The following is a 25,862-nucleotide window of genomic DNA, read 5'->3' as shown; positions in this document are numbered from 1 at the left end:
CTCGCTAGCTACCCTCCATGTGGTTAACTTGCTAGTTTCAGCTGATTTTTTTTTTTTGCACAACGACAGTCTTCCTCCACCCGTTGTTTGACTTGTGCATCCTGTAACGAGACGTTTTTTCCTTCTTGCGTGGACACATGCAACTCTTTCTGTCTTTTGTTTCATCCACACAATATTAAACTCCTTTTTATTTTGTTTTTAATCCAGATATGTGGATCTTAGGTTGGTGCGTGCAGAGGTTCCGTCGGTGAGGTGGAGCGGGTCCGACAGGAACTGAAAGACGGTGATCTGGGTCCAAGGAGGGCGAAGCCAGAGGAAACTCCGGTGAAGGCCGGCGGTCTGACCTGGGTATGGGGGCCAAAGACTAACGGAACCATCCAGTAGCTGGTTCCCTCAGGTTAGTCTCACAGTTTCATCCGACAGACCCAATGATTAGAGGTCCTGTCGCCAAAATGATCTCAACCTACTGTCAAACATTGAATGGGTAAGAACCCCGGCTCGCTGCATCGGTTCAAAATAAACACGTGAATCAGAACATGTTCTGTCTGGATGTGTTCCTCGTGTTGACATCATCACACACTTTCTGCAAAGCTTCATTCTTAATTATTCATCCTGTTTTTCATCAGATATAGATCAGATAAATCTGAAGTGTAATTACAGTCGAATGACTAAAAATGTTGGTCTTGGCTCCACTAGACTGACAGAAATGTTAATAATATCCTGATGTCTTAGAAAACACTTCTAAAATAAGACTTTGAGTCGACTGAATCTCGACTCAAAAGAGGTTTAAAGTTCACTTTTAGGCGTCTTCTTCGTATCTCGGGTGCTCTGACACCTGTTGCGATCTGGTCGCTGGTGATCCATGTCCACACGGGGTACCAGTGACCTCACCGCCGTTCACCAGCATCTTTCTCCGCAGCAGAAAAGAACCCCAGTCGGGTCAAGCAGCTGAAATGTGTGTGTAGTGGAGGTCTGTTCAGCGTGTGTGTTCCACTTCTCTACTGCGTGGGTGTTGATATGTTGGCCTCCCGTCGCTGGAGAACACTTCACAGAGCTCCATCAAAGAGAGAACAGAGAGGGAGAACCGAGTGGGGGTGGGGGGGGCGGGGTGCATCAGAGGCCGAAGCTCTCTGCTGTTTTCACATGCAGCAACATCCCAGTGGTAACAGCTGACAAGGCCCTCCATAAACAGCCTGCTCAGATCCTACCAGCAGGATGCATCCATTCAAAAGCATCTTGCACCCCTGGGCTTTGTTTGTCGGACAGCGGGGCAGCGTGAAGCGGGGAAGAGGTGAGCGAGGTGGAGAGAGCAGGAATTATCGTGAGGATTAAGACACACAAAAAGACGGTAGGAAGGAAACCGGGGTCGATAAAACCAAGATATTAAGTCCTCTTCACTTCCTGTTGTGCCCAGGTTGCAGGAATCGGCAACAGGAGTCAAACCGATCAATAGATCATTACTGATTTTTTTTTTTTTTACTTGCATCAAAGATGCCCATTTGTAGATTGAGTTGTTAGCAGGATTCTGAGGCATAAGATCTGAATTCTTCATACCTTCAATTGTTCAAGTAAGAATTGAGGCCAGAAAATCACACCTTTCCAAATTAAATGTCAAAAAAGGTACTTTTATATATATATATATTAGTTTTTTTTCCTACTGAAAATGCACCCTGCTTTTTTAAAACAACACGCTGACAAGTCGCGAGTCTTTCCTTTTCTCGCCTCTTTCTTGTCGCTATTTGCGAGTAACGTGACAGAAACACCTCAAGAGATTGTCAGGTAAATATTTGCAGTCGGTCCACCATTGGTCTTCAAAAAGAAAATGTTCTCTTCTAAAAATAAACACCGGCGACATCTTTTCCAGATGTGTCTGTGATGAGTGAGGAACACAAAGGTCTGCGCTTCTTTTCATCCATGTGAGAGAAAGGTGTGACTGAATTTGCTCATCGCCTCCACATCAGACGCTTTAATTGGAAAGGCTTTCCAGGTTTAAGCGTCGCCTTCATTTTGAGTGTTAACAGTTTCCAATTTGTGTGTCCCTCCATGTTTTTGCGTCGCCCCAAAAATGGGAGGGGTTGAGCGAGAGGAAGAGGATGAGGATGAAGACGGAAGAAAATGTGTGAAGCATAAAAACCAAAAAAAAAAAAACTGTTTTCACTCCTCTTTACAACTTCCTGTCGCCGCCTTGTCCCCGTCGCACTCCGAAGATTAAAACGCTTGACAGAACGGGGGCTGCATTCCGTTCAGGTGATGACGGCGATAATCCACAGGCAGCCTGGAGTCAGCCGAGCGTGAATGACAAGGTTGAACGCGCTGCCGCACATTACCTGAAACCGTCCCGTTCGTCTCAGGCCCCCACGTCGGAAAAAAAAAAATAAAAAAAAATAGGGGTCACATTTTGTACAATAATGCGTTCATCTCCGGCTGTAATCCTCCCTGCCTGACTCTGTGACAGCTTGATGGACGGATAGAAGGAGGGGGAAGAAGCGTTCAATGTCAAAATGTCGGGGCGACAGCCAAGTGATGGCACACACAGCTGCGGCGAAACACAATCTCATGGCAGGGTTAGATGGAGCGCATGCTAACGCCGAGGCCCGACGATCTACACATCCCTGTTTAACCCATGCCCCGCCCCCCCTGAGGGAAAACATTATAAAATGCACTCACAATGAAGAGGCATTGATCATAACTCCAAAATCCGCCTCTGTATTCTGACGTGCATCACGATGTTGTCCTTCATCCATTCACGAGGTTTTTGGTGAAATGTCATTGATTCTTTTTATTTATTTATTTATTTAACTATGAAATCAAAACAAAGTACGAGTCGGGTCAAACTGTTGAGATTTTAAGGCAACGTTTTATTGATCCAGACAATGTTTGACTTGTTCCCCATTACTTTGACTCGTTGTGTTTCAACTTTTATGATTTTAAGTCGATGTTTTGACTCGGTTTAGTGAGTAATTGTAATTCAGTTAGGCAGGAATAGGTTGATATTTTGATATTTTGACCTCATAGCTGCATATTTTGACCTGCCAACTCAATATTTAGACCATGGTATCGTAGCTCTCATCTTAATTTTAACACAGGGTTTCTACTTTGATACTCACTGAGCCAAATACTGGCTCTACTGTGACTGATTTAAAGCCCTGTTTACATTTTCCCTCCTTTCCTGGCAGAGATAAACTCCCATACACACCTCAGCGCTCTTAAATCAACTTCTTTTGCAGATGACTGTTTCTTCCTCGCCCGACTGCGAGGTATTTCATGGAAGTAGTCTCCAAGTGGGAATGATAAAGCCTTTAATGATTCTAGTAAGCACCGGCACTGGGAGTCACGGCTCCCCAAAACCATGTGTATCCTCCACATTGTCATCTGTCACCAAGATGGCCACCGCGTCAGCGCTGATGGCCACACAAAAGAAGTCAAGATCTCTGGATGAAGCGATCCAGAACACATGGTGTCTCTATCTGAGGGAGGAACACAGAAACGGCTTTATCTCATAAGTTTAAAAGTTATTTTAATGAAAACAAGGAAGTATGGTTGGTCGCTACAGCTCGTGAGGTCGACAGTAAAGTCGAACGTTTAAACTTTTGTCTTTTGTTTCCGTGCGTGGAAACAAACATAGACCTAGCATCGAACGTTGCTGCTTCGATTTGTGTGTCTGGGAATGTCATTTTTCAGTAATGAGATTACTGTCAGAGCGGAGACAATGCATGAAAAGACCAGTTTGAGTAGTTAAAATAGGAGACACACTACACTACCCCTCCCCCCCCCAATCGTGGTGGATTCTCTCCATGTTCAATCACTCCCACCCAATCCATTCTAAGGCGACATCACATCACCATGAAAAATGACGATAATCCCTGACCTCCTTATCATTCACCCCCTTCTCTTTCGTCTGCACTCTGATTCTCCGTCATGTTTAAGATAAGATCTGTCAGCCAATGCAAGCCTTGTTTACCCATCAAAAAGATCCACCCCCACAAGAAGGGGAGTGTCAAAATTACATTTCTTTATTTGCCTTCAGTTAAGACATATTTGATGATCATTTTAATTTACGCTACCCCTCATATTACCAACAATTTTTACGGGTTCTTTCTTCGTTGATGCCTGAAGCCTGATGTGATGAAAAGCTGCCCAGTTGTTAACATGAACATCATCAATACCATCTATAGAAAATGGATTGATCTGTTTCTACTTTTTTTTAAAAAATTTGCATTGATTTTCGTAGAATAAGTTTAATACCTGTTTTAAATAAGAACAATTGAAACAGAATTTCTTTTATTTGCATTTTCCACGTTGTTTTCCTTCAGTTTTACCATTTAATGTCCTCGACTTGACTCACATCTTATGTCACCATGTATATTTTTAAATTTAGAACAGCTTCCAAGTTCTTTCAGTTGTATTCATAACAAAAACGTTTTTTAAAATTTATTTTCTCCAAATTATCACATGAATAACTCATGATCATTTTTTTATGTAACACTACTTTGACCCTTAACCCTTTATTTCCCCGCCACTTTGTCTAAAGACAGATGATAGCTTTTGTCCACGAGGTCACTGTTTTCCAACATTTTGCAGCTTTTCCCAACTGTTTCAGCGGAACAAACTGCCTCGGAGCAAACACTATAAATTCTCACTGAGGTTTTGTGGAACATTACGACGGAGATAGCTCCTTGTTTTGACATGTTCCAGAGTTAAAATACTAAACGTACCTGCGTTTCTTCTAGCGAAGCAGGACAGGTGTTTTCAGTCATGTGTACACCTTACAGGTGACCTGAGCCCAGGCCCGTGCTGAAACCGTCTATCATGGTAGGAAAAGGGAACTGTTGTAGCTTTTTATCCTCATGACACCAGAAACGTCCACCGGCTGGATGCAGCCGTGCTGCAAGGGACCGCAAAGACAGATCATCTTGCACGTTCAATTTGGCATCAAACCTGCAACAGGTTTCACTTTTCAGTTTCTCGCGACTTTGCTTCTCTATCCATTAATGATTTATAAAGACTTCAAGGCTGCGTATCTGACGGACAGAGGGCGGGGCTAAATTATTCGTAGAGCAGACGGGAGGTAGCATGCACGTCGGATGAATTCACAACATTTCTGGTGATAAAGCCCTTCCCACAGGATTCAGAATTTTGGCGTTTGAATTTTCTGATATGCTGCTTTTTTACGTTGATGACAGGTCATCTGTTCTGCCCGCTAGAAGATAGTTGTTTGCCATTAAATACGGCGATGCTAAGCGATGAGCGCTAACACTACAAATTTGAGGCAAGGCGTGAGCTTCAATGGTAGAAATTAGATTATTTCCTCAACAAATTTTAACAGGGAGTTAAAAGTTCTTTTTTTCCTTTTCCCTTTTCTTCTTCTTACTATTATTATTATTATTATTATTATTATACCAGATGTGTCTCTGAGCAGACGTCGCTTCCGCCGATGATCCGAGTGACACAGCGAGGAAATAACTGAGTCAACACCTCGTACCAGAATGAGTAAGTGAGAGTGAAACAGCAGGTGGAAAAAAAAAAAAGAAAAGAGTAATCCACACGTCAAAGATATCCAGCATAATCAGTATTTATGATTGTGTGGAAAATCGTGACATTATCTCACCCTCTAAAGTTGGGTGTACATTTGGAGCTGGAAGGGAAACCGTCCTACTTCAGCAGAAATCTGAGGTCAGCGCATAAAATATTTCACGGCATGTCGGGCCTCTCTGCACATTGTGAATAATGTTCAACATGACACCGTAATGCTTGTTCAGGTGAAAAACGGTTCCCTTCGCAACTTTCTGGGGCAGCGGTAATAATATTCCATCCAACAGAGTGGGCGCGCATGAAATATAGCTCTACTTCGCATTCATGTATTCATCCCGGAGCGATAAATTAGACCCAAGACATTTCAATCTAGCTTCCTAAATAGAGCACTTTGTCATCACAAACTAAAGGGAAAGTGTGTCGACTGATCAACGGAATAATTCAGGAGCTTTTTTTTTTTTTTGAGGCGACACATATGACTCCCAGAATTAGCAATAAAACACACTGTAAAACAAAAATAACAAAGCGCCGCCCTGATTTGAAGTAATCCCTCATCCTCTCATCCGAAGTGACTCACGGCAGCGTGAACTGCATCCTTTATGTCTGCGGTCAGATATGTTTCAGATGGATGAGGCTGGTGCAGCTGGGCGAGGCTCATTTGTTTGAAGTGGCGTGACTGAAAAGGCGTTGATTCACTTCCACCATAATGGCCTTTTAATTGAGCTCTTATGTCCTCTGTAGCGTCGAGCCTCACAAGTGGTTCGACGACGACGACGCTCCCTCTCTGCGATCCTCGTGACCCCCGGCTCCTCCCCGGCGACAACGCGGGAAACTGAAACCAGACGGGTTTTTTTTGGTTGAAAGGATTTACGAAACATCCAAACATCCCTCAGAAAGAAAAAAAAAATGTAATTACTGCTTGTCAGTTTGACTTTATTCCAATCGACTCCAACTGGATCGTCGTCGTTGGACGCGTTTTTTAAAGACAGATGTACAAACAAAGAATTCAATCTTATTTACCACCTTCTAGCGTTGCCATAGCCGGTTAAACCGCGAGTCAAGTGTTATGACAGACGTCGCCTGCGCCGCTGGAACGTCCTGCGGGGAAGCCGAGGAGGCGTGTGGCGTTTGCTGAACAGTGACAGATGTGGGACAGGCTCTGAAATACCATCTCTCCGTCTGTAATGATGTGTTTGGGCGGCTGCTGACCGGTGATTACGCGGCAGGAACACGTCTTTAGTTTAAGCGCGGCTCACGTTCAGGGGGGGCCCTCTAGATGCTGCGGGGATTAATTCCTGACATGTATGAATGAGGGCTGAGCTGAGGGTTAAGTAAATAAAGCCATCAAAGCGAGGAGAGCTCTTCAGGAGCCTTCGCTGCTTCCTCTCTTGTCTTTCAATACTTCCCCCTCGGTTGCTCTGTTTGAATAATTCACCGGGGTTCCTATCAATGTCGCGTATTGAACAGGGCGAATCAATGCGTGACATAGGTCCCGGTCCGGCGCCCCGTTCCAGCTAACTGCTTCGTCTTTGATTTTATAGACAGGTTCAGGATTAATGGGGATCCAGAATGAAAGCAATTGACTCCTGCGTCGCCCTATTTCTCATTAACTACACAGGGAATCCGTGCGAAATACAAAACGACTCCGAGAGGACACATTTAGCATCCTACAGACTCCCATTCCACATTCCTCCATCGGTACGGGACCCGGTGATGTGAAGGGGTGAAGGCCATTCGTGATTTATCATCTGAGCTGCTGCAGGGCCATAAAACAAAAGCTCCTCTCTCAGTTTTATTTTACTTTATCCACACACTAGCACGAGCGAGTAACTCTGGATTTCTGCTTGTAGCGGCGTGATTTTTTACGTGTGCACATATGTTACCACCGTAGTTTGACGTGCAGAAAACCATTTGTGATTTACAAAGCGTTTTTGCCTTCATTCATGTAGGCGCTAAGTAAAAGTTCACCTCCGTCATCGGAAACGAGAATCGACAAAATCCTGAGTCAATGAGCTTACGGTTTCCACTTAGCATATTAGCTGGGGAGACAGTCCATAACATGGAAGCCATATTGCATTGACTGTTATTATCAATATACAGCGTCCAAGCTTCAGTTTCAGCTCAATCATTATTAACTGCAAACTTCAGCTTAGAAAGATTGTATTTCACCCAAAAAAAACTTAATTCAATAGGTTTTAAATTGAAATACATGATGAGGTTGGGTCTTCCTCTTCAATCTCTCTTGTGTGAATTTTGCATGTTTGTTTTGATTTGATTTGAGAGAAGTGAAGATCGTCCGACGCGACCTGACTTCTGAGTCGCTCTGGATATTCAGATCTTCTCGTCGGAGTCGATCACGGACGCCGGCTGTAGATAAATCTCTGGCATTAGCTCTAAACGGGATAAAGCTCCTCGTTGCGACTGGCGAAGTGTTTCAAACAGAAATCAATGGGAAATGATTGCCTCGCGACTGAGTGGAGGGAAGCCTACTGGGAGAAGAAGAAGGTTTATTTTAGCACTGCCAGGCCTGTGCAGTCATTTCAATCCATTTCCCCACAGCAGCAGAGAAAGACGTTCTCTACATGACAAACAGGAGCGTTTTTCTACGCAAATTCAACATTTAACCCCACAAAATAACGTCATGTAATCTAACACACGCCCTAACCCCAACTCTAACTTCTGAAACTAATATATTTAAATATAGATTATCACTTAATGTAAACAAGCTAAAAATGATCCTAAATCAACCACACTCTTTATTTTTATATTATTAGCTATTTGTAAATCGTATTTTACATTAATAAATGGCTCAATTAAACTGTATAGTCTGCTATAAAATCAGGAAAAACAGTTTTCTGGTGCTCCAGCCTTTTTTATTTCAAAGTACACGATAGCCAGCAGGCAGTTCTGGGGATTTGGAATAAGATATTCTGCACAAAGCCAAATCTACAGGGGTGTGAAAAAACATGTTTGATGTCAGATGAAATTTCACTGAACAGCACAGTTCAATCTGACTGCATGCTGGCATCCTCCGGCTGCCTGATCTCTCTGGATCGTTCCACCCACAGGACGTGAAAAGTACATCTGTGCTACTGAACAAGTGTGTGTTTTTGTGTGTCCGCGTGGGTAAAAAAAAAGACCATCATTTAAATATTTGACAGAAAGTTGATTAGACAGGTGGCAGACTTCGTCATTCCACAAATTAAAAGCATGGGGTCATTTTTGTAAGTTAATTCATTGGCAGTAAATTAGAAGAAAACTGGTCATTTCAAATATTCTCTCTTTAAATGACTGTTGATTTTTTTGTCTTTATTATGTATTGATATTAATCTAAAAGAATCAAAGTTGTGTTGCTAAAGTTATAGTTAAAGTAAGGTTACACATTCCCCAGGTGATGCTGGGAAATTTGAAAAACTTTTTTTACCTCACCATCATAGTCTTTTAATCCTGCTAACAGACAAACAAGCCAACAATACAAAGTGAGAGGTTTTAAAACCACTTTAATCGGTCTCTCATCATTGTTCCGTTGTTTTGTTGCTGCTTTGATATCGCGTTTTGGAGGAAAAACAAGAGGAAATCCATCACGACGCTGCCCCCGACCCCAGCAGTAGGAGTTAGTTCCATTCAGGAGCAGATCGAGCGTCGCTTGAACATCTCGGCGCCTGTGCCAACAGCTATCCTGTTCTGATAACGGATGAGGCAAACCGTCTTTGTTGTCCTGATTCCCACTCCCTTTCATCAGCGCAGACTGTGACCTTGTTTCCCGATGAGATGGCGCTCCCTCTTTTTGCTCCTTATCACCAACGGGACATTGATGGATGATGAGGAGTCGCTGCTTGGGACGCCGGGTCAAGGCCGCAGTTTGCTTCCGCCGAATATTCGACCCGGTATTGATTCCTGATCTCTTAACGGAGGCCGAAAAGAAAAAAATTCAATCAAAGAATGTTGATGAGACTGTGCTTTTACATAAGTATTAATTTACTAACCTTCCTCTTTATTCGCCGTCGCTTTTGAAGATTAAGGGGAACCCCGCAAGACGTGTGGAAATAATCCACCAAGGCTCGCATTATGCAGCCTTTAGCCCAGAGGTTGTGAGGGATTAGGAATGATTTTATTAAGGAGGGAGGCTGCAGAGAAGCCAAAGCCCACAGAAAGAGACTATTTTGGGCTGCTGCTAATAGAACTTGTTAAGCCCAATTTTTAAGTAGTTTAACCAATTCATGGTATAATTAGGTTAACAAAATTAACTCCTTGCGAAATCAGTCAGGAGGAGGAAACACAATAAAGCTGTTAACATTCCAGATTTCTCGCACCAACAACGGATGATCCGTCGATGACGCGCTTGTGTGTGATGAAATGACAGGAATTAATAAAAGAAAAGAGAACCCGGGGACGTGTTCCGTACACTTTATTGATTTTATTTCCTTTTGTCAGGAGATAAACGATCTGTCGCTCAGAGACGAATTCCTGAACTGATGAAATAAACGTTCGTCTTCCACCTGACTGAACGGTTTAGAGTCAATCTGCCAATCTGACGTGCGTCTTCTGACAAGCTGCCATATTGACACAATGGGGGTGTTCATCCCTGAACTCACCTTCCCAACAGGTGTATGCGTGAAGGCTTTGAAGATTTGGCGAAATATGTGCCACTTCCTGTTTGTCTGCTTCTGTCTCTTACATTTATCTTTTCATCTGAATAGCTCAAAATTATTTTAGATTTACTCCACCGCACAAAATCTGATTGATCTTACGCGTCTGTCCGATGTTGGAAATAGCTTCTGCAGTTTTATTGATTTATGGGAAACTTAATCAGATATTTTCCCTGTCCTGTGCTGCGTCCATCCTCTCAGTGTCACGGAAACCGATTTAATAGCTGCTGTGTTGTCCAGCCAACAAACCACAGGCTGTGCGGCGTTATGAAAACATCACTTCCTTACTTGAGATAAAAAAAGTAGGTCATGACATCAAACGTGTTTCCAATCGTTTTCTGAAGGGTGTGGAAATACAACAACCCATGCCGTGAGTATCGATTATAGGGGGAACGATCGGCTCGGAAACACATGTCAAGACATTTAATATCAAAAATGTTTGACGACTTGGAGGAGTCCAAGACGGGTTCTGTGTCGCTTTGATATTTTTATTAAGTATGCCGAACTATGTAGATGCTGATTTGTGCCTATTAGAACTAATGACATGCTTTGTAGTTATTGCTGCTGATGCCTCACCCTCTGCTGGGACTCAAAGCCAAGGCCGTAAAAGAACCGCCCGACTCTTTGAAAGACCACCCCTCGCCGTTCGTCCTCAGTTGACTCATCAGCTTGTCGACAACAGACTGATGGGTAACTCCTGACCACATGAATTATTTTCACTGCTTCATGGCATTCCCCCCCCCCCCTTTTTCATCATTAATCTCCCAAAAAGTGTATTTTTAGTTTTAATAAGACGTCCGACATCCCAGTAAGGGAGTCCTTCCCTCTGAAGTGGAGGAAAACTACAGTCTCCTCCTTAGATCTATGTTTCATCAGCTGGAAATTATATGATTCTGTCTGATATTTTGAGTAAATTTTAGTTTTCCACATATTCATGTCTGTGCGGTTTCGGTAAGACAAGCAGTCATATGTCAGAGCTTTCAGCGCCGAGCTCCCGGAGGTTGAGCCTCATGATTCAGAGCTGGAGATCTGCGGATGATTGATGTGTGTTGTTAGTGGCACCGTGGAACAGCGGTTAGCGCCGTCGCCATCAGCAACAAGGATCTGGGTTTGAATCCAGACTTTTTCTGTGTGACGTTTGAACAGCCCCCCCACCACCACCACCACCTCCTCCACCTCCCCCGGAACCACATATTTCAAATCCCACCAGAGATGTTCTATGGATTCCAGTCAGACAACTGTGAGGACCTCTCTAGGATGATCCAGGACTTGTTCTGGAACCGAGTCTTGGTGGACTCCAGGGTCGGTTTGGGATCTCCATCCGATGACATCCGAGCTTCATCTTCCTCATAGATGAAGACGTTCTCTTCTAGGATGACATGAGATGAGATGAGATGATACTTCATTAGGATTTCCTGATCCTTGACGGGGTCCCATCTGACCCTCTACAGGCTACAGGTTTCCAGTGAACCAGCATCATGGCATCACTGACCCCTCCTCCACCATGCTTCATACTGGGAGGGGGTTCATCAGCGTCACTCTTCATCCCCAAGACATATCGCTGATCCAGAGGCCCCAGGGGGTCCAGTTTGGTTTCAGGTGATAAATAATCGATTAAAACCCAGTTTAATAATTTGGCTCCTGGTTTTACTTGTGACGTCATGGATGATGAATGACGAAGGATAATTAAGTACTGCACAAAAAAAAAAATGACACCGTCATGGGATGTGACCGTGTAGATGTGACGTCACCTGAAGACAAGACGACGAGGGTCAGACTGTCATGTGACTCCAGGTGCGATGACGTAACAGGAGCTGTCCTGATAGAGGACTGTCTTCCTCCACTCAGTAAATATGTCAGAGCCGCGGAGGAGGAGGAGGAGGAGGAGGAGGAAGAGGAGGAGAAGGAGGAGGAGGTTGCCTCCCGGAGGCGCGCCGCCTCCGTGGCGCGTCCTCCCCGCCCACCTCATTCCTCATGCGGCCACCCAGCGGACACTCTCTGCCTGTTGTGATCAGTGAGCCGAAGTCCGGAGAGGAGGCGCACAGAGTGGGACGGGAGCGCTCGTCACCGGGATCTATAATCAAACGCTGGGTTTCCTGTACTGGGAGTAGGTGTCCGGGATGACGGCGCGTCAGACGCACTGAGAGGCCCCTCAGTTCCCCCCCGGGGCAATTAAGGACGTCCAGATTGGTTGTTATTGTTGTTGGGGGTTTTTTTTTTTTGTTTTTTGTTTTTTTCTTTGTTTGGAACATGACCTATATTTGCATGGATTACATTTCATAAACATCACACCTGTGCGTTGTTTTTGGACTAAGACTAACGCACGTCCCCAGAGCGCGGCGCCCTCTCTCCAATGAAATATCTCCCCGCGGCGGATCGACTCAGTACGCGGATCGAGCTCACAGAGACCGGAGCGAAGTCTGGTCCCGGTGCGGTGGTCTCCCTGTTGACCCCTCTGGACCCTCTCCGACAGGCAAAGCGGCTTCCCATCCGACTCATCAAGATGTTGACTGCGCACACCGGACACTTACTCCACCCGGAATATTTACAGCCTTTGACCTCCGCGCCAGTCAGCATCGAGGTATTTAATGAGGAGTCTTTGGCACTGCATAGCCTGTAATTGTCATGTATTATTATTAGTAATAACAATAGAAAAAATAATAATTAGTTGTCAGATTTATTAAACCCTCTGTAATTAAGTAGTCAATCAACAGAAACCTGTTTTTCCAGACTGTAAGTTGTGCGCAACAATTAGTTGGAACGTAAATTTGTGTTTTCTGTCATTTCTGATCCTAAAGTGATCAACTGAGAAAAGTCATCCCAAGACTAATTGCAATTTAAAATAAAAGTACCTCAAATTTATGTCATAAGGAAATCAATTTGAAATTCTGGGAATCGAATGTTTGATTTTTAAAAAAAAATTTTTTTTTAATGGAAAGTCTGTGAAACAATTAGTCGATTTAAGAAATAAAACGACTAATTTTTAACAGTTTGAGCCCTTGTGACGTTTGTAGACTTCCCCTTGGATTCAGGTAAATCTAATCGGGTTATTTTTAGTGATTTCAAGTTGTAAATAATGACTAATTGAAAAAGGAACTACCAGATAAATTTCTAATTAAATTGATAATTTAATTAGAACTTTAATATAAATGATTGACAGGCATGTAGAAGAAACTATTCCATTGTTTTTGTCTGTTTTTCTTTCTTTTTTTTTGTCAGAGAAAACATTTCAGTGTTAAATACGTTGAATAAAGAGAACCAATCACAATCTGTATTTTGTCTCAGCTGGATGCCAAGAAGAGTCCGTTGGCCCTGTTGGCACAGACCTGCTCCCAGATTGGTAAACCGGACCCTCCTACTTCCTCCAAGCTGGGCTCCTCCTGCAACCAGGGGGACAAGGAGCCCAACGGTCGTTCATCTCTCTCCAGCCTGAAGCATGGGGAGCACCGCCCCTCCCTGGAGGACAAGTGTAGCTTCAAGCCCTACAACAAAGGCAGTGGAGACTGTCACAGGGATGGAGTTACCAGCAGCAGCAGCGATAAAGTCGGCTTCAGGGTTCCCGGTAACAACGGTAATGGGAATTCCGGATCTGGCCAGCAGTCCTACCCCCCCCATGCTGCCTCTCCCGGCTCCAGGACCAACAGCAGCAGCAGCACCTCGCCTGGGCACAGCCAACAACAGCAGCCGCCGCACAAACAGAGCCAGTCTCCTGGTGGACGGCCCGCCTCCCACTCCCAGACCGCCAATGGCGAGAGCGCGAATGAGCGAGGCAGTCCGACCATCACGAGCAGCAATAACCATCATCCCAAAAAGGACGCTGATGTAAATAAGAACAATTCGGACAGTCCGCTCAACGCCAACTCCAGCCACATCCGAGCCAGCGCAAACTGCAGCAACGGCAGCTCCGAAGGCGGTTCCAACCACGAGGCGGGGAAAGCGGAGTCCGCCCAGGCCAACCTCGGCCCCGGACGCATCACGCCCATTTCTCCTTATAAGACGAGCCAACCACTCTTCCCCCTGCCCTCTTCTAACATGGGCTACCACGGATCTTTAGTGGGGGCTTACGCAGGCTACCCATCACAATTCGTTCCTGGGCTCGACCCCACAAAATCCAGCCTCGGGGTGGGAGGCATGGGAGTCGCTGGAAAGCACCCGAGTTCCAGCCCTCTCACGGGGGCCTCCCCTCCATCCTTCATGCAGGGTTTATGCAGGGACCCCTACTGTTTAAGCTATCCAAGTGTACCCCACCTTGGCGGTAGCAACTGCAACTCCTGCATTCATGACCCCTCCTCCACCCTCAAGTCAAACTACCCATTGGTCTATCCCTCCCACCCGCTCCACTCCCTCCACCAAAGCCCCCTGTCGTCCAGCGCCTCCTCCTCCCTCTCACATCCCCTCTACACGTACGGCTTCATGCTCCCCAACGACCCCCTGCCCCACGCCTGCAACTGGGTCTCGGCCGCCGGGCCCTGCGACAAACGTTTCGCCACCTCGGAGGAACTCCTGGCTCACCTCCGGACGCACACAGCCCTCCCCATAGGGATGGACAGTAAGCTGATTTCGGTCTCGTCCTCTGGACCGGCCTCCTGCCACCTTCACCTTCCTCATCAGAGCAGCCCAGGCTCAATGCCCAGCTCCCTCTCCCTCAGAGCGCCCCCCAGCCTGGGTCTGTCTCGCTATCACCCCTACAGTAAGGTCCACCTGCCCCCCGGACCCTCAACCATCTCCCTGCACTCCCTGCCCACCACAGGCCCTTACTACCCTCATTATGCCCTGTATGGGCAAAGACTTGGATCTTCTGCTCTGGGCTACCAGTGATACTCCGTCAACTCACATGTTTGATATTTGGTTCAGAATTATGGGTAATGGGTTTTTATTTTGTCTGGCAGAGGAGTAGATGAGAAGACTGATACCACACTCCATCTTAGCTTAGCTTAGCACAAACACAGGAAACGGGGGGGGGGCAACAGAGGAATTCAGGAAGTTATGGCTCCCAAAACAGTCATGAAAACACATCAGAAAATGTGGAACTGTTTGGGTTTTTTTTTAACGGATTAAAGAAGTGCAATATGATATAGACGGCTACCGGGAAGCAGGATTATGCATACAGTACCTTTTACAGATACCAGCTATTACTAGCTGTTAACTGCTCCTAGTTACATTTTGAATCTGCAAGTTGTGTTTCCGAAAGATTTTTCTGGAGTCTTTCATTACCGAATAAAGGAATGTCAGAGTTAATAATAACATCAAGACCTCATAACATCATCACATCAACATCAATAATAACATCATCAGCTGACACAATGCAAGAAGCTGTTTTAGTCAAGACTGAGCATAGTTAGTGTCAAGGTTACGACCGTCTGTTTTTATTGCTATTTTTAAATTACGTTTTTTAAATAGTTTAATATAATTTGGGGTCTAGGGTTATGGCCTGTACCTTGGTAACTAAGCTAGATGAGTCCCCCTTTCAAGTCCTTGGGTTATGCTAAGCTAACGTGCTACTGCCTGAAGCCTTATATGTAATGGACAGATTAAAAAGGTATCAGTCCTCTCGTCTAACATCCCATCATAAAGCCAATGAGCCTACTTTCCACAATATCAAACTTTTTGTTAAGTTTGTACTTCATTTGCTGCTTCCTCTGACGTCAGACTGGATTCTAGAGGATGTGAGTTCAATTCCTGGATTTTGACTTGGGAGCATCTTCCTTACTTCTTTCTCAGAATGCTCATTGCTGGATCCCTTTACGGCAAACCTGACACTCCAGTTGAACTCTGGGTAACTTTTGGTGTTCTTGCTGCAAAAGAATATGATTTAATCCAGAAAATTAAAATAAAAAAAGAAGTCTGGCTTTCTCCTTGAAAGACATACCTGGAGGTTTGAGACCCTTGGAGACCCTTGACTGTATATTCAGCACCACGGTTTGTTTCGGTTCCTTACGTTTTGTTTATTCCTACTGAGAATTTGTATTTATTCAATTTTACAATCCTCTGAGCAGACATGTGGGAAGCCAGATGACAGAATATGTTGTGTCTTAACACTTTTTTTTTCTTTCCAAGAATTATGAATGTTGAAATCACATCTCTCTTTTTTCTCTCTCTCTGAACTCCTCAGCTCTTTGATTTTATTATTTCCACAACAAATCAATAAAAATGAGATGTGATATTTTTTGTAAGACTGGAACACCTTCTGGTCATGTCCAGTCAAAGGGGAGCTCATATTTTATTAAATAAATCACACTGAAGATTAATATCTTGTCTTCTTTTGGTTTTGGTTTTTTGAATGTGGTTTGAATTTTTCTCTTTCAATATTTGAAGACTGTTTTTATTCACCGTGTAAATCTAAGGCCTTATTGAAAGCTGATCTATCGTGGTTCTTCACTTGAATTTCTAAACTTCTTTTATGTAAAGAAGACGCAGTTGTTTACTGTTGGAATGACTCCAAACTCTGACAGTCTGAGCTACTTTCATGTGACTGTTCTTAATTTACAACAAACTACGTGGTTGAAATGGCGTAAAGTCAGGAAAGTTTGAACATGGCCTCCCTGAAAAAGAGAAATATCTCCTCTCAACCAGCTGTGAGAATTCTACCTTCAGGGTTTCAACTCCTCTGTAGCTCTCGTTTTCATTCTTGGCACAACTATTTCTGTCACTTTACATTTGAACAACATCTTACAGGAAACTCTGTCTGGAAATATTTTTCGTCATTCCCATATTCAAATTAAAAAGGCCGGCTTTTCTGACTACCATGACGCTTTTCAACGTCACACAAAGTAGTTCTGATGGAGCACTTCTCGGCCCTGAGGGGGAAAAGGAGTGAAAATGTGACGGGGAGACGTAAACCTTTGTCGGTATACATGTCAGCCTGACTTTGAGGCTGACTGGATTTGTACCAGTAGCTATTTTTACCCTGTAAAAAAATCCCATGATTGATGACTGTAGCTGTAGCTTTGCCTCCATTAAATCTTCACCGTGTTGACAGCGTCTTCTATGCAGACCTCGAGGTTTCAGCTCTTGTTGCTCTGTTCTGCAGTGAATTCGGCCTCGCCTGAAAGCAGCATCGCCTTTGTTCAAAGCTCATGTTGTGTTGTGGGAAACGACGACGTCCGCGGACGCCGAGCAAGCACTGAAAACCCATCAGGTTATAATTTACCCAGACTGTAAGATCCTGATAAGCATCAAAGCCAAAATGCCGCTTCCCGTATGTGTTCAAGATAAGGGCCCTGATAATCGCTCAAGTTACTACCTCTGCCGCATGATTGGCAGCGGTAATATGCCATTTCCTAGCAACATGACACTGTGACACCCTTGGCGAAGTATAAATGACCCTCGTTGGTAACTCACAACTCCGACTGGAGACCCACGGGGGTCAGAACTGCCTGTAACAAGAGAGCGCTCCCGTTTCAGCGGCCTGAGATGCTTTTATGGGGTGTCTGAGTTCGACAGGAGGGCACAAGATCTTGTGGGCCCACTGTGGGGGTTTCATGTTGCCTGATGTGTCCCAGAAAACAGACACACTTGGTTTATGAAGTCTAACAACACTTTTGGATGAAATGCTGTCTTGTGGAGAGTTGTCATCTTTCCTTGATGGATTCTAAGCAACCTTTTTCATTTAAGGCTTAGCAGGAAGTAGAACGTTGGACTGGGATGCCACCTATTGGTGACAATAAAATGTCATTAAGTTTAATCAAGAGGAATCATCTGCTTCTGGTACATCTTATTGGATTTTAGGTAAAGAACTGCAAGTTAGATTTATCTGTTAGAGGAAATCAGCATCATTTTTTCACATTTTATTTCATCAGATTTGTTGTTGTTGGTCAGCTGATCCTCAATTTATAGACAACCACAGAAATCCAGTCAGATTCTGTTCTGAAGACGTCACGACTCTCTCTTCTGGCCCGAATCCTTTCACAATCAAATTTTTCCTCAAGAACCACCTTATTGGATGGATTGCTGTGACTATACAAGCGCTGATTTTACAGAATCTTAATAACTTGACTGGCTATCAAGTCATTGATGTGATCCCGAGACTAAAACCATCATCATGAAATACAAACATGAACGTGTTGCACAAAACACAGCGTTTAGCACTAATTAGGAAGGATTGATATGCTAAGGTGCTGAGAGGGTACACATTACCACATCAACATAATGCTAAGTGACTGCACGACAAATGACATTTCCATCAGCCTTAACTAACATGGCGAAAATAGCAAATAATGCACTTTCTGAACATGTTTCAGAATCCCAACTGAGGACTTTTTTTCCCCCTTCTTAATCCTTCTTAATACATTGCATTTAGAGCTACTAAGTAAAGTTTGCATTCTGGGATGCTAAAGTAAGATATATAGATAGGCAATGTTAATTACACACTGTCATTTGTCATTTTTCAAATTTAGCTCACTGTGCGGCGTGAATATAAACTTTGTCCTCGCTTCCCAAACAACTCATTTGCATATTACCCCTTAACCATGACTTATTACTGCAGTCAGTGGATATGATTTCTTTCTTTCTGTAGTCGGTACATAGTTAATTAAAACATATTGTAATGTTTAGGTTGCTCAAACAAAGACAAACCCAGCGCAACCAGTGCAGAAACTGGTCCTCCTCCCTTTCCCAGTCAACCAGATGATTCATCCTTTATAGAACAATTGCATATTATTTAGGAAACTAAATTAAACCCAGAGTCTAGAGGACATATTTTTCAACAACATATAAAAAGTCTTTGGGTATTGCTTTTGGAGCGGCTGACGGTATAGCCTGACAGCACCGGTGATTAATGATGACAGACCGCAGAGCTGCTCCTTCATCACGACTGGGCTTCAACCTCTCTATCAGCCTAAAACTGTGCATGAAGGCCAGAGGGAAAGAGCTGCATTAAAATCATTAAGGAGAGTCACAAATCACGAACATATGCCCTGATTCTGAATTGGCTGTGAGTTTCTGCTCACCAGAAATAGATTCCTCTGATTTCATTGTCCTCTCTCCAACTTTATCACTTCATCCATCATCCTGCTATGTGGGCTTTTCAAGTGGTCCAAAAATAAAGAGGACACAGATGTCAGCCATGCTGTACGAATGTTTCTTAACCACCCATAACTTACATCCACCCACAAGCTGGGGGGAAATGTTGAAAATACACTGTTCTCACTCGTGGAAAAACACTTGACAAAACTTGCAAAATGAGCTGCATGCAATATACTGCAGCTCCGCGGCGGTGTGTGTTAAATTACCCACATCCAACAATAAATAGATCTGCATTTCAGCAGGCATTTTTATTTCTAAAACGGGCACTATTCCACCGTACTCTCCCTGTCTTGAGCCCTGTCGGTTAAAAGAGAGAAGAAAAAAAAAGGAGTTTAGCGGTGTACAAGAGGGCAAACGTAATTATGGTTTCTTTGCTAATGTGCATGGCCCCAGCTGGTTTTGATCTGGATGTTCTCTAAGGGTTCAGTTGTCAGCTCTCATGCATCACAGACCAGGCGCTTAACGGAAAAACGTGCTTTGGCAGCGACCAGTAGAGGCCTGGAGGCCAGCGGTTGCTGGTCGGTAAGCCGCATGCATAGAGGTGGGGGGGGGGTGACACCATTTGCTGCCTTCTGCATCTGGATCCTCTCGGTCACATTCTCTCATTCCTTTTGGTTTTTCACCCTCATCATGAATGCAACCGCTGTAATTGGCCGGCGTGACCCGGAGCAGACGCCACGCCACAGACTTGGGAGGTCAGAGAAAAGCCTCCAAAATACACACATATGGACGGCAACAGAAAGAGAAAGGGAGCACAAAGCCGAATGAAAAAGAGACGCTTGCATGGAAATAAGCATACGTGATTACTCAAATACAGTCATTAAGGAGGAAATGTTGTTTTTCAGGCTGTCAGGATGATTAATGAGGGACAGAAAATCCACTCAAATGCTGTTGTTTAGTCTAACCACCAGACCTGATCCCTGCTAACATAGAGCAGACCAGAACAGAACTACAAAGCGTGCTATAAAATGCTATAAAACAGTATTTTAAATAAACTGTTATTACAGTGCATGTGTTCACATGTTCCTCACATGTTCGGCTCTTCCCAGAATTGGAAGATGTTCTTTTGACTTCAGTTTGTTCCTGAGATCTTAAATCCGTTTGATTTTTTTTTTTTTTTAAACTTTAAAATTTTGACAGTTTGCATTAAGAGATGATTTATTCTGGAACATCAGCAGAGTCAACTCAGGAATTAACATTAGAAACTGTAGAATCTTTTCATTGTATGAAAATCCATCAGATAATTTTTTTTTAAAAACCTTTTTTAGAACTATCAAACAATCTACTGAAAGCATGACCTCCTCAGAGGAGGAAATTCCTTCGTTCACCCTTTCTGGTGTATCCACATTTCTTTTGTCCTTATTAAATAATAGCAGCTCAGCTTTCAAAGTGTTTGGAGTGTCTTGTATTTTGACCTCAGATATTGATGATCGCCTCCTAAAAATGAGTAACACATACTTGTCGACACCTTTGTCTGAAGTTAAACCAAAAGTTTCAAATTTTTAAGAAGTCCTACGAAGCTAAACTAGCCTACATTGAGTGAGAGAGTCAGGGCTTAGCTGCTGGTGTGTAGAAATCCAATTTATTTCATATGTACCCCTGGGCTGATTCTGACAAATGGTTCCTACGCCAGATTTTGATGAACAGCAGCCGTTGACGTTTCCCTCTGCTTTCCTTCATGCACACCGCATTCATTCAAAAAACATTTAGCGCTGCCATTGATCACGTACTCTACAGAGTATGTGTCAACACATTTGAGAAAATTAGCCATCTTTGTGCCAAAGTCCTCCGAAACACCAGATGTTTCCTAAACCATGCTTGAAGGCTGATAAGGAATCAGTTTTCAGCAGATGTCCCGAAGCGGGGATGTAGCTGCGAATGATGAAGCTGCGTTTCATAATTTGAATGCTTTTAATCGATGTGATGAATTGAAACAGTTAAGTTGTATCTCGTGATTTGGAATTATTTACTTCTTTTTCCATTTTATATAAATTTACTTTTTCCATCAAAACTTTTCCACTTAATTAAACTGGTTTACCATTCCTGGAGTTTGAGATCCAGTTGAAAACTCCAGGAATAGGCTATCTTACATTTATTAGCTAGTTTAAACAAAATATTTAACGTGACCAAAAAAAAAATAAAAAGACAATGTTTTACCTCATAAAATGCAAAATGTTAACATGTGATTGGCTAATTCAACAGGATAACGAAGATTTTTTTAAACTTACTTAATGTAACCATGACAAGTTATTACAAATGTGGATGCTATTACTCCACCAAGAACGAGATTTGATATGCTGTCCAAAAAATGTTAAAATAACCTCAACCGCTACGTGTATGACCCATAACATTTTAAAAGTGGCTAGCCGTAGCAAGCTGCTAATTAAAAGAAGAGTAACTAAAACTCTTTTCAAAGTTTGGAAGCTCCTCTCCCCTCCGGTTACCGTCCAACAGCGATATGCACAATGCACAGTATTTTTCGCACTATAAGGTGCACTGGACTATAAGGCGCACTGGACTATAAGGCGCACTGGACTATAAGGTGCACTGGGCTATAAGGCGCACTGGACTATAAGGCGCACTGGACTATAAGGCGCACCCCCAATGAATGGCCTATTTTAAAGCTTTTTCACATATAAGGCACACTAGATTATAGGGCGCAGTGTCGGCTTTTGAGAAGATTAAAGGCTTTTAGGTGCGCCTTATAGTGTGGAAAGTACCATAAATGACCAAAGTCAGTTTGTAGACTTCGTTGGACAAAGAGTTAACCTGCTAACGTTTAGCAGGTGCTGTGTCGCATGCTAGAATTTGCACACAAGAAGTCAAACTCGTCGTTCACGAGGATGGTGCGAATGACTGACACAAATGCTGAGGGAGGCGGACAGATGAGACCCACAGCCGCTGGGGGGGGGTTGGGGGGTTTGAGGGTCAACTCATCGCCTCGGCGTTGAGTGTGGCCCAGCAGCTGTATGCATAGGGGAGCCTTGGCCTCCTGCTCTGCATGTCAGGGGCCATGATTAATGGCCTGCAGGCTTTGCTCTTTACCCCCCACCACCACCACCCCACAGAAGTCACTGCAGCCACTGCTCATTTAGCTAATGGACACACACAAGAGATGGACAGACACGCACAGCAGACGATTGGTTGCATTCGATCGCGCGCACACGCACAGCGAAAGCAATTTCCCTCTTACGAAAAAAACCCAACACACACACACACACACACACACTCCTCCAGGCTGCGTGTAATTTCAGGGTGAGGGTGATATTTTGTTAGATTACCATGTGCGGGGTTGTGTGTCTGCACAGTGTCGAGGTTCAGAGGGTGCCCTGTTGTGTACCGGGTTCCCAGCCTGTCAGGCAGCTGTCGGGGAGTGATTTATGACCACTAGACTCCAACCTGTCTTCACTGCCAGCTCAGTATTGTTACAACTGACAGCTAATGAGGCCAGACATGCTTTCAAGCAGAGCACTTAACAGGACTTCAATCTTCTCCCGTCACGACGTCCATTTTTGCACTCTCTCACACGCCACCCTCCTTTCTCCATGCCTTCCTTGTTCTCTGTCTTTCTGCGGTGGAATATCTGACAGGCAGTGAAAAGGCTTCTGCCTGCTGAAGGAGATGTTTCTCAAAAGGCATCCTTCACTCACACACACACACACACACACACACACACACACACACACACACACACACACACACACACACACACACACAAATGCACATCAAATAATCATTATAAAATATCCTCACAGTCTTCATTATCAAACAAATAACTATAGAAATGCTTTTAGTTGCCGAAGAGCAGTGATTTCACTCATGCTTAACGTTCACCTACCGCCAGGAGATGGTTAGCGTAGCTTAGCTTAGCTTAGCCTTAGCACTTGTAGAAGAAGAAACAGCTAGCTTGGCTAATCTTCCTACCAGCACCTCGAGTACAGGAACAGCCTTAAATTGTCATAATAGTAGTGTATCAACTAATAAAATTAGTTACATACACACACACACACACACACACACACACACACACACACACACACACACACACACACACACACATATATATATACATACTGTATCTACATTTTTTTTAAATTAAAAAATAAAATTGAAATTAAATAAAAATTTTGACTTTTTAAAATAGTTTTTAATTTCTTATACACGCACACATATATATGTATATGTGTATATGTATATACATACTGTATATATATATATATGTGTGTGTGTGTGTGTGTACATATGTGTGTGTGTATATATATATATTGATATATATTGATATATATATTTATTTATTATTTTTATTATTTTTTTATTTTTTTAAAATTATAATTACGTATGCTAAACATGAAGCTACATCCAAGCAGGGTCTAGCCTACCTTAGCGTTCCAATCAATATCATGCAAATGGAAATGCTTTCGTTACCATAATTCAAATCCGCTTCAGAATTTAAAACCAAAGAAAAAGTCATGACTTTGGTGAAGCTGGCTCCACCCGTTTCAGTCGTACGTTTGTTTTATTAGCTGCCCCTAACTGGAAACAGCTACTGCCATTAAATTTCAGTGACCTCCTTTTCACCTCCACAGAGGTTCTGTTTTCACCGTGTCTGTTTGTTTGTTCATTGGCAGAACTTCTAGAGAAACAATATGAACCTTGGAAGGGAGGAAGGAAAAGAGGACAGGAAAGAGGCGCAAAACCAGGAATTTATTCTAACTTTCCTGAACGCTGTGAGAATTTTTCAGCATTTCACCCCCAAAAAATATAAAAACTGCTGAATGGATTTTTGTGAAAAGTGGAGGGATGTGGGCCAAGTCAGGAGAGCTGACGGTTGGTGTCGTCCTCTCATCAAACTGTAAAAGAAGAAGGCAAACAAATGACAAAACATCAAAGATTCATTAACCTTGACGTCTGTGGGCGAACTGGTTTCACTGGTTGTGGTTTCAAAGTTTCAAACAATTCATGTTAGGAATTTGTTAATTGTTTTTCTCAGCCGTTGATAGACAGTTTATGACATCATAACAGGTGACTGTCATATGAACTCAGATATATTGAGTAAATTACTCCAGTGATTTACTCAATTATTTTAAGGAACTTTAATATTTCAATTCAATCCCCTCCCACGCTACACTTTTAACTCTACATGTGTCTGACATATTTATTTTAAATATAAGATACATGATTGATCTATGTCCTTTACTTTACAGAGTACATCAACACTGAGCTGTACTGCTGATTTACTTGAGTAAAAACATGGGACTACTTCCTCCATCACAGTAAAAAAAACAAATTCTCCAAATCGCCCAGTTTTCCTTTCCTGTGAGTTGACCCTAAAAAAACAGAATCTCTGGCAGCTCTCCAACCTTTAACCCTTGTTTTTTGTCAGCCATGATTAATGACAGGCTAACAGGCTGCTAGCTCACATTGTTGGTGTTGCCATTGTGTCCTGGATACTTAATGAACTCGGACAAGAATGTTCTGCAGATGTTTTCATTAGATGCTGCAACAGCGATACCTGGCGGTTAAAGTGTAGAAGTACACCAGCATCATGATACTGAATGTGTTATTATTACACTTATGAATATGTAAAGAGGTTATTATAATATCAGAGAATGATTGTATTCTGATTTTCATTTTGACGTGTTAGATTTTTTTTTTTTAAAAAGCGTGATAAATGGATATCTTCAAAAGTAAAGTTTATTTGTTCAGTTAATGCCGAGGAACATAAACATATTTCAAAGAATGCACAAAAACAACTTTGTCTAAAGCAGAGGGTTACATCAGCATAATGGCTGTCCTCAAAAGTCCAGATGCAGCTTATAAACGTAACTCAGTGTAATGTAAAATATATATAACTACTCCTTAATGTTAAATAACTCTTAATTTACTTATTCAAGTTGCAAACTTAACAGTTACATAAAAAATATGTTTGCTTGTTTCTCTGTTATTACATAAATCCTTTTAATTTGTCAGGTTATGAAACCCTCAGAACTCCATCAATCAAGGATCAAACTATCCAATGAATAAAGAAAAATAACATCACAAGTTATAACCCTAACTTTGTTAAAATGTTTTTGTCAAAGATCAAATGGGCTGAATTACTGCAGTGTGGAAAATGTAGTTTTTGATCAAAGCACCCATTTGACCCATTTATTTTTAGACACTGACCTTTTATCTTTTCACAACATTTGCTGTGTAGAATTTAGATTGTATTTCAATTCGGAGAGATTCCAAAAAGGAAAAAGGTAGAACAGAAAACAAAAGGTCAATTGCAGCAACAAACAAGGCATTATAATTTAGATTATTGAGCAATATGGATGCGCTTAATTGTGGTTATTGGCTCAAATGTGCGCATATATCATGTGTGTCGCAAAAAAAGAAAGAACGTGAACCCAAGAGCTGCACTCTATCGCCTCCTCCTGGACACCTGTTTCAAGCACACCCTTCTGACGTCATCAGGTTTACTTCAGGAAAGTTTACCTCTAGCTGTTTCCCGAGCAACTAAAGTGACACTCTTACAAAACCGCTGCGTGAACCTTGTGACGGCGTGAGGCCGATTACGCAAACCTTTTACGCACAGATCAACCCCGTGCGCGCATTCTTTTAAAAGACGTGTGTGTGTGTGTTTTAAACTCTTCCTTCCCTTGTCTGACCAAAAAG

General features: G+C 43.0%; 1 protein-coding gene across 1 annotated transcript; it reads left to right on the top strand.

The window, feature by feature from the left end:
* Positions 1–12,153: 12,153 nt before the first annotated feature.
* Positions 12,154–16,429, top strand: LOC137608302 (zinc finger protein 703-like). Its single transcript, XM_068334570.1, has 2 exons — positions 12,154–12,762; positions 13,467–16,429. Exons 1-2 carry the CDS (start codon positions 12,535–12,537, stop codon positions 14,997–14,999), a joined length of 1,761 nt encoding a protein of 586 aa, XP_068190671.1. The 5' UTR covers positions 12,154–12,534; the 3' UTR covers positions 15,000–16,429.
* The last annotated feature ends 9,433 nt before the right edge of the window (positions 16,430–25,862 follow it).

Source organism: Antennarius striatus, chromosome 15 (assembly GCF_040054535.1).
Source record: "Antennarius striatus isolate MH-2024 chromosome 15, ASM4005453v1, whole genome shotgun sequence".
NCBI lineage: Eukaryota > Metazoa > Chordata > Actinopteri > Lophiiformes > Antennariidae > Antennarius > Antennarius striatus.
The sequence above is the reverse complement of the archived record's forward strand: the minus strand, read 5'-3'. Positions and strand labels throughout refer to the sequence as shown.